This window comes from Crocodylus siamensis, chromosome 8, assembly GCF_052110815.1.
Source record: "Crocodylus siamensis isolate JL-2025a chromosome 8, ASM5211081v1, whole genome shotgun sequence".
NCBI classification, from domain to species: Eukaryota; Metazoa; Chordata; order Crocodylia; family Crocodylidae; genus Crocodylus; species Crocodylus siamensis.
In genome coordinates, this window is record NC_143402.1 from 55,079,817 (window position 1) to 55,089,665 (window position 9,849).

The 9,849-nt window shown below is 44.9% G+C and overlaps 1 protein-coding gene across 3 annotated transcripts in view; it reads left to right on the top strand.

Annotated features, from left to right (window-relative positions):
* AKAP8L (A-kinase anchoring protein 8 like) overlaps positions 1 to 7,158 on the top strand; it is a 21,975-nt gene extending 14,817 nt beyond the window's left edge. For all 3 annotated transcript variants that reach the window (XM_090060342.1, XM_090060340.1, XM_090060341.1), the window contains exons 8-13: positions 889 to 997; positions 2,865 to 3,006; positions 3,432 to 3,537; positions 4,567 to 4,697; positions 5,379 to 5,474; positions 6,135 to 7,158. In XM_090060342.1, coding sequence (XP_089916468.1) covers positions 889 to 997; positions 2,865 to 3,006; positions 3,432 to 3,537; positions 4,567 to 4,697; positions 5,379 to 5,474; positions 6,135 to 6,554 — 1,004 coding nt within the window. In that variant the 3' untranslated portion in view covers positions 6,555 to 7,158. The remainder of the gene's footprint in view (positions 1 to 888; positions 998 to 2,864; positions 3,007 to 3,431; positions 3,538 to 4,566; positions 4,698 to 5,378; positions 5,475 to 6,134) is intronic.
* Positions 7,159 to 9,849: the final 2,691 nt, after the last annotated feature.

Sequence of the window (9,849 nt, forward strand, 5' to 3'; positions counted from 1 at the left end):
AGGGGATGCTGCAGGTCAAGGTGGAGGGTAACAGTGTCCTGTGACTGCCTGGCTCCTGGCCTGTGCTAATGGTCCTGTGTAAGGCTTATAGTGTCTACAGGGAGAGGATGCAGTGCTTGTCCCATAAACAAGGTAGCATAGTGCAGCGGTCAGGGCATTAACTTGGGATTTTGGAGTTTCCTGCTGTGCCACAGACTGGATGTAGGATAAATCCCTTAGCCTGTCTGTCCTTGCTGGCAGGAGAGGGCTGCTGAGAGGAGCAGAATGGCCTTGTTCTGAAGGAAGAACTTCCCTGAGCAGAAACCTGATTGCAAGCTGGGTACTGACTGGGTTCAGTATTATGGGCAGTAGTATATGCAGCTGTACTCCAGGGGTACTGCCACATGATAAGGGTGCTTCTGCCCTGTCTTGAAAGTTGGCATAATTTAATTCCTCGTATCTAAGCCTTTTCCTTTCCCTGTCAGCCTTCACCATGTCTCATACAGATGGCAGAGGGGTTGGAGCTGCTGTCCCTTAAAACAATTGCACTTATAATTGATCGAGGCCAGGGTAGCTTCCCCTTCTGACAGCAGAAGCATTACTTTGTTATAAATATACTTTTTTTTTCTTCCATTGCGTATCAGAGGTGTCTTTTCATCATCCAGCCTCTGTTTCATTGTACTGAAAGCATAGAGGGGGGCAGGAGAATCTTCTTATACCCAAGCCGTGTGCCTGCTCCAGCAGCCATGAGACCTGTAGAGGCAGAAGTTTCTTCTAGTGTTGAGGCATCCCTTTTAAACCAACTCTACAAGCTATGTGGGTTGGTCAGGTGGGCAGCTAAACTTGTTTAGGTAAATCCTCTTCCGTTTCAAGTACTGTCAGAAAGTACAACCTGTCTTATTTGCTTAGGTGCTCTAACGATCCAAGAAGAGATCAGTCAAATCAAGCGCAAGTTGCAGGCGGGCAAGAAAACTCAAGACAGGCAGAAAAAAAGGCATCGGGATCGGATGGTGGAAAGGTAGCCTTTCACTCACCTGGGTTCAAGGAGTATGTGCAGTAGGTGGAGCATGGACCAAGGAGAATGCATTTTGACTTTCAGCCCTGGCTCCAGTGCCTGTCTGTAGAATCTTGGGCATGTTACTTCACCCTCCCCACTTTCAAAGCGCACCTCATGATAAGCTGTTGACACAACAGCAGAATATAAGTACAAGAGTATTTACTATCTTGAAACAGAAAATGGAAAACAATCCAGTATACAAATCCATTGAGCACTGACATCTTGAATACTGTGGGTAGTTCTGGTCTCCACACCTCAGAAAAGAATTAGAAAAAGTACAGAGAAGGGCAACCAAAATGACCAGGGGCCTGGAGCAGTTGCCATACCAAGAAAGACTGAAAAGGCTAGAATACTTCAGTGTGGAAAGGAGAAAGCTGGGGGGAGATATAAAAAATAAAAGGTCTACAAAATCATGAAGAGTATGGACCAAGTGACTAGGAAACTGTTGTTCACCAAGTCTCAAGCACTAGAACTAGGGGGCACCAGCTGAAATTAGTAAGCAACAGGTTTAAAACTAACAAGAAAAAGGACTTTTTTACATAACACTTAACTTGTGGAACTCATTGCCACAGGAACTGGAGACAGACAGCATAGCCAGGTTCAGCAAGGGACTGTATAAATTCATGGCTGCTGGCTCTATTAATTGCTATTGAACAGAACAGTTGGAGATGTTTTCTCTGGCATCTCTAGCCCAATAAGTGATGGATACCAGGGAGGGTACTGAAAGGGGATAGATTATTAGAGATACCTGGTTTGATGCTCTGCCACTGTCAGAGAATACTGAGCTAGATAGACCATTGATCTAATCCAGGATGGCTCTTATGTTCTTAATTGTCTGTCTAGTTCAGGTGTTCAGATATCTTAATAGAGAAAGAACAGCTATACAGGAGGGTCCAGAGATGTCACAAGACACAAACTTGTCTGAATAGATGGAGCTTGAGTGACCCATTGACCAGTCAGTCAGGTATCTAGCTGATGGTAGAGAGTTCTTTAATGTAGCAGATCATGCTGTAACCAGTCCAGTGGCTGAGCTCAACACTGCACAGCTCTAACAAGGAGGGCAGCTGACTGTTGGGACATCAAAAAAGCTGTACCACAGGGGTGCACAATGTGGGCATTGAGGGCCACCTGCAGGGTGCATGTCCCCTTGGAGAGCAGTCATCCATGGGATCCACCCTGGTTGGATGTCTGCCCTAAGTATGCATAGAAACTGGATGGTGTGGTAGATGCACCTGTAGTTTAATGAGTTGCTGCAAAATAAGGGCACAGGACTCAGCATTCTTCTCTTCAAAAATTTTGTTGTTTTATAAAGAATGAGAACAGGGCCCTGGGACTGCCTTGATCAGCCACCCGTGTGCTCTGCTGTGGTGGATTCATTGTCACAAAAACCTTTTAAATTGAGACCTGATCCATTTCTGAAGGACCTAATAATGGAGGCAGAGGGGAGTGGGGTGCTTATGGTGCCTTCTGGAGTCTAGTTGCTCTAGATCAGGCACGGGCCAGATGCAGCCCACCAGGCCATTTTATCCAGCCCATGGGGCCCCTAAAAAATTTAGAAAATTAATAGTTATCTGCCCCTGGCTGCCTGTCGTGCGGCCCTTGATAGCTTGCCAAAATTCAGTAAGTGGCCCTCCACCTGAAATAATTGCCTGCCCCTGCTCTAGATGATAAACTGCAGGAAGGATGTGGCCCTGGAAGCTAGGCATAATACTATTTGAAAGATACTACACGAGTAAGAGGAAAATAGCTGTTGTCTGTGACAGGGAACCTAGAATGGGATCTTAGCTTGTGGGATCATTTTCTCACCTGGGTCTAACTCTCTTGGTAGGATACAGTTTGTTTGCTCGTTGTGCAAATATCGGACATTTTACGATGATGAGATGAACGAACATCTGGAGAGCAAATTCCACAAGGAGCACTTCAAATTTGTTGGAACCAAACTGCCACAGCAAACAGCTGACTTTCTCCAGGTGACTCTTTGGTTATGTTCCTCTCTTTAGGCTGTTGCAGTGCAGTCTCATTTCATGTAGTTTGCTGGAGACCTTAGAGAAGACTTCTCCATTTGGTTATGAGTGGACACTTTTAAGTAGTCCCAGACAGTCCATACGTGAATATGGATCTGCTTTTACAGTGTGGTTAGAACTGAGCAACAGTAGCTGAAAATTGCCATCTTTGCACTGTGACTGAGCAGGTTACTTACCCCCTGCCCCAGACAGGCATTTGGGCTGGAATTTAAGGTTGCAATATCCTAGTATCCTGAAGTGGGACACAGTTGTGCTATAGACTGAGGATGCAAACACAGTGCTGTTTTGAACTGGCACAGTCTGTGGTGCATGTGGTCCTGTACAGCCAAATCGGTAGTAGGCTTTTTGTTTTTGTTTTTTGTACTGGGCAGGAATATGTCGCTAACAAAACTAAGAAAACAGAAGAGCGCCGTAAAGCAATTGAAGATATCAATGCAGTTATTCAACAGATCTACAGAGACCAAGATCTTACCCAAGGTAGGAGTCACTTCCCATGCTCTGATTTCTTGATCTCACAAAGCTACTTGAAGGCATGGCTAGAAACCACCGCTTAATGGGTGCATGGGGGAGAAGGGAGGCTGCTGTGGGTTTCCCTGCCTGTGTTTGACTGAATCTATTAAATACACCCAGTTGGCAAGTAGCAAGTTGGAAGACTGATGTGGGGTCAGTCTGGATTCTTTGCTAGTCACTGTTATTTGTAAAGGTTCAGCAAATCTGGTTTTGCTGCTGACAAGTCAACAGAGTGCGAAGCTATGAAGCCAGCCAGGTCCATCTCACTTCTCTGCACTGCAAAGTGGCAAACAGGACTGGCCTACAGGGAAGACAACTTGGCTGTGAGGGACCAACAAGAAAAAGAAGGAAGGATTTTTTTAAATTTTAAATAATGAAATCGTCTCATCCTACCAGGCATAGAGCAGACCCATTAAGTAGTAAAATGCATCTTCCTTGTAGCCAACTTCCAAGGGGGACCCATGCTTTAAAAATCTATTGTTGGCTTATGGAAAGCCAGAGTTTTGATTAGGAACAACTGTTTCTAGCTGGCCCCTCCTTTATGCTCCTGCTGTAGAGCTCTGCTTTTAATGCCCTCTATACTTAATTTGGATAGCATTTATTTCAAGCTGGATGAACTTGCAGGAACTTTTCTCTATGTTGATAAAGAATAAAAGCTTCTCGGTGTGTTGTCTGCATCCAAGCCAATTAAGTCACCTGGCTAGTTGAAAAAGCCTTGCCTGTTATGTTGGTATGCTGATACACCAGTGACCTGTAGTGGTCATCTCTGAAGTGTGCAGCCACATGCCTATTCAGTTGGAAATACACGGTGCTTTCCTCATCCTCCTGGATCAAGTTTGGGAGTTGTGTTGTAGCAAATATAGTTTATATGGGTGTGTTCATGTGTTTAAACAGTAAGTGTGCTCAGGCTGCTTTTCAGAACTTGTGTGGTGGCAGGGGTGGGGACAGAGGACCTCAGGCTAAATCCTGATGAACAAAGCTCTTTCCTCGTTTCAGATATCAGCATGGAGCACTTTATTAAAAAAGTGGAGGCTGCTCACTGTGCTGCATGTGACCTCTTCATCCCAATGCAGTATGGCATTATCCAGAAGCATCTGAAGTCTCTTGACCACAGCCACAACTGTAGAGTAAGTGTGTTGCTAGCAAAATGTAGTGCTTGTTATCAGCTGGCTGAACAGGTACAGAGACTCCTGTCCCTACAGAGGGAGTCTGTTTTCCAACAAAAAAGTTGGAGTACTAGCTTGGATATAGTTGCATTCCTGGAACCTGTGTGGGGGAGAGTGTCTAAAACCAGGAATTAAAGGAACTATCGTTATTGTTGTTGCTGTCATTATTATAGAATTAAAGCTGTCTGCATGGCTTCACTGGTACTTTGTAGTGACTTCCCAGATTACATTTGGGGCACCACAGCATGGTTTTAGTGTTCTACAATTACAGTACAGTCTTTGCTTGTTCAAAAAGGTGTTGGCAAGGTGCCACTTGCATACAGCCAACTCTTCAAAGTGTGTAATGCAACGTGCCACTTGCATACAGCCAACTCTTCAAAGTGTGTAATGCAACAGAAAAACCTGCTAGCAGGGCCTCAGGTCTTCCACAACCTGTAGATGGAAAACCCAGTCCCTGACACTGGGGGTTTTGATGTGTTGAGGAGTTTTCTTTGAAACTATAGTTTTAAATCCGAACAAAGGACTGATGCAAATGTGGTGAGATGAGCTGCAGCTATTGAAGTGGTAACCTCACCCGCTACAAGAAAAATCAGCTGTGATCTCTTACAGGTTTTTGTTTCCCCTCTCACCCCTTCCCTTTAGGCCATGATGGAGCAGTCTAAGAAATCATCTTTAGTAGTTGCAAGAAGTATACTTAACAATAAACTGATCAGCAAGAAGCTAGAGCGGTACTTGAAGGTAAGTATTGGTAGAGAAACTTGTATTGAATAGAGCACCTTCTAGCTGTTGCACTGCAGAAATTTCTTACTACCTCAAGCTGAATGTCTTAAGTACCTTCCTAATAAAATGTCAGACTCAAGTGTTGGGTTGAGTTGCTCCATTTGTTGGATGCAGGTTTCCAGTAGCCAAAAGTACTGTCTTTGGTCTTCCTGACAGCACAAATAGCTGTTCTCAACAGACCAATTGGGTTTTTAATTCTTTCCCCATTAAGTGTGTTGGTCTGAAAGCAGGCTGCTCAGATCAGCAAACTGCAGGATTCAAGCATCCTATCAAGCTTTGTTTGTAGCCATGAACTTATGCAGGTACTTTCTGTAACAGAACTGACATTGGTAGGTTAAGATGATGCCTGAGCTTCTAAGGTTGGCTGATGTAGGAATTGTTGGGGGCTAAACTCTCTGCTTCAGTACAAATACTACCTGGTTCAGAAATCTCTTCCAAGACCAGTGATCAGCAAAGTTCACTCCCTGCAGGAAGCTTGCATGTACCTGGTATCTACTTCAGTGTGAAATTCCTCCCTTGACTGGAGTGACTCCAGCCAAGTGGGAAGGTGTTAAGCTTGAGTTTGCCAAGAATATGTCCAAGTGCAGCTGCCAAGTATAATTCTGTCCTTACTTACAGGGTGAGAATCCCTTCACAGATGATCCAGAAGAAAAAGAGGAGCACGAGGAAGGCGAGGGTAGAACCAGTGGAAATGCAGAAGGAATAGTTGAAGAGGGAGATGAAAACAAGGATGATGACGAAAACCATGAAGAAGAGAATCAAAACGAGGAAAGCAAAGATCAAGATGAGAATCCAGATGTGGAAGCAGCTGAGAATCTGGGGGAGGAAGAGGACATGGGGATGGAGACAGAGGTAGAAGCAGGGACACAAGCAGAAGCACAAACACAGGCAGAGGCAGAAGCTGATACAGAACACCCAGAGGAGCAGAGTTCACAGGCTGAAGAGGAAGCTTTCACTGGTGAGGAGGAGCACCTGCTAGAAGGAGGTGAAGAAGAAAGCAAAGGACTTGCTGCAGCAGACGAGGAGCTTGCAGAGTGAACTCTGGATGGGGAAGATGATGTGCTTAACACTACAAATTTTTTTTTAAAGCATAACCGTCTCCGTGAAACCTCATAGCACTTGTTTTTGGTTACCATTCTACTGAACTTTCACCTAGTTACAGCGATTGGAAACCTTTATCTGTAAAGTGTTTTTGGAAATAGATTTTTTTTACTGAACCTTCATTTTAGTAGCTAGGTTTTGTGCAGTCTGAGTTTTTAGGTGGCTTTGTACTAGGAGAATTTCCTTTACAGCATGTGTACAAAAACTGTGCTAATGCACCATATACAACATCACAGTCTGGCAAATGAAACTTCTTACCATTTCCCCCCCCAAGAAACTTTTATATATTTAAAAAATGGTTTGTCCCTTAGCCAGTCTCTCTGGAACTGCTGGAAGCTCAATTTCAGAGTTTTAAATCATGCAGTACATTCTGTAAGATTCTGCCTAATTCCCATGTGACTGTAGTACTTTTCCCAATGTTTTATTCTTCCTTTCAATGCAGAGCAAAAATAAGTGGTGTCGATACTGTATTGTTTGTAAAATGCTTCCATTCAAAGGTGAATGTTCCAGTGGGTGGAGATAAAACACTACACTGAGATTATCCCGTGTGTGCCTTAATTTCTGAAGGTAGAGGTGAGTAGAAAGTGTCCTGGCATTTCTTAACAAGTGGAAACTCTGAAATGCAAGACTACTAAACTGATGGAACACAGACTGTACAGCTGACAACTGTGGTCTGGTACAGTAAGGGGTAAGTTTAGCTTAGCTTTGCCACTGATGGCAGATGTTGTCTTCTTTCTCCTGTGCCCCATGCCTCAAAGTCAGGTTAATATATCTTAAGATCTGTAGTCAAGAAGTGATATATCCTTTGAAGTCAAAAGGAAGTTTAGAACAAACTCAAACCTTAGCTCTGCCAACAGCAGAAACTAATTATTTGTATGAAGTCTTTATGCTGGCTACAGGAACATAAGAAAGTAGGGCTGGAAGGGATCTCACAAGGTCATATAGCCCACCCCCCTGCTTAAGGTAGGGTCATCCCTGACTAAACCATCCCAGGCAAGTGGCTGTCCCGCCTGCTTTTGAAAATGTCCAGGGATGGATATTCTCCAGATAACCTGTTACAGTTCTCAACCACCTTCATCATCAGAAAGCTAATCTCCAAACAAAGTTTCTCCTACTGAAGCTTGAGGCCATTGCTTCTAGCACTGTCCCCTACAGCTACAGAGAGAAGCCCATCTCCATCCTCTCTGGAAATGCCTTTCAGGTGTTTAAAGACTCTTATCAAGCTCCCTCCCCACAGTCCTCTTTTCTCAATGCTCTTTTATGGATGGGTTGTGAGGGTGGGGGAGCCTTCTGCATTTTTTGGGACAAGTTCTCAAGCTTTTTGGTGGTTTCAGCAACAGAACTTTTTCCAGAAGTAAGTAATGTAGTGAGTGGTGGTAACTGATTAGTACTTTATGTCCCCGTCTTCCATTTTCTAATTTCATTCTTCCATGAAATGCAGATTAGCTCAGATGTAGGACATGAGCAAGCTTACTAAATTCAGCCTAATAGAAATGGCAGGGTGACAGGGCACTCCTGAGGCAATTGGAGTAAACTTTCTGAAGGAGACTCCAACCTGGAAGTTATGGTGAATGGTCATGATGCTGCCAGATGCCAAATCATTCCTGGGCCTTATTTTCTATCTTTCCTTGTACTGGTTTCTTAACTAATCACTTCTGCTGCACAACTCAACTTCATGTTGTCTTGCTCCTTAGAAACAAGTGAAAGGCCATCTTGCTATCTTTATAGAAAATAAGATTTGGCCCTGCTCATGCAGCTCCCTGCTCAGTTGTGATATTAACCTTCTTGTCACTCAGACTTGATGACTTCTGCCTTTTTGCTGTCCTGCCTTGCTCCACAATCAAAACAGGTCTCCTGGTCTGTGAAGCTTAGAGGCAATCTGAAGGTTTGTATTCTGGCTCATTCTGCAGATGCATTAAGACTGTTTGGTTTGGTCTGCACTAGAGGTCATTTGTTATGCACTGCAGCGAGATGCACCAGCTTCTGCAATTGCAAGATGTTTAGGGAATTAGCTTCCTCCTGGAGTAGTTGATAGCATGTAACTAGATGTTATAACCAAGATAACTTTCCCTGGTTGGCGCTTGTCACCCACCTCCTACTCCCCTGCCTTGCTGCCGACAGCGCCGGTGGTGTCTACAGGAGCTACTGCTTATCACTGTCATGTTCCTGCTGCTGCTGTGTTCCCACTGCACCGCGCCCCACCCCAGCCTCCAGGGGCACATGTCGTTCATGTCCTTGGTTGAGTCACTGCATTGGAGCCTAGTGACAGTGTAAGAGTTATGCAGTTGTGATGGACCAGAAATTATGCAAGAAGCAAGGATTTCTTCCGGGGATTTTTTTTATTTTTTATTATTGGACCAACTATATAGCTGGGACAAAGCCTACTGTAGCAAAGCAGGGTGTTATTGCTCCAGACCTGACCACTGATCCCTCTGCTACTCCAAAAGGTCTTGCATTAGAAAGCTTGTCTAACTGTATTCCGACTATGTAGTTAGTCCAATAAAAGATTTCACGCTAAGAAATACTTGTCTTAGAGCTAGTGGGCAGAATGTGGGAGTGACACTCAAGACATCTGTGTTCTAGTCCTGGCTTTGCCCCCAGATGTGAGCAGTGGGGTACCCCATGGCTTGGTCCTCGGGCCTGCACTGCTTAACATCTTCATCAGTGACTTGGACGAGGGGTGGAAAGCACGCTGTCCAAGTTTCCTGATGACATTAAGATGTGGGGCGAGGTAGACACACTTGAAGGGAGAGAGAGGTTGCAAATAGATTTAAACGGACTACAAAAGTGGGCAGACGAGAATAGGATGGGGTTCAACGTAGACAAATGCAGTGTGCTGCACCTTGGGAGAAGAAACTCACAGCATACATACAGGGTGGGGAGTTCCCTTCTTGAAAGCACAGAGGCAGAAAGGGATCTTGGAGTCGTCATTGACTCTAAGGTGAATGTGAGCCACCAATACCAGACCGCAGCCAGCAAGGCCAGCCATACCTTGTCATGCATCCAAAGGTGCGTCTCAAGCCAGTCCAGAGGTGATACTTCCTTCTATGCAGTGTTGGTCAGGCCGCAGGTGGAGTACTGCATCCAGTACTGGGTGCCGCACTTCAAAAGGGATGGCCAGCCTGGAGCGGGTTCAGAGGAGGGCCACCTGCTTGGTGAGAGGGCAGCAGGACAGGCCCTATGAGGAGAGACTGCGGGACCTGAACCTGTTCAGCCTCAGCAAGATGAGGCT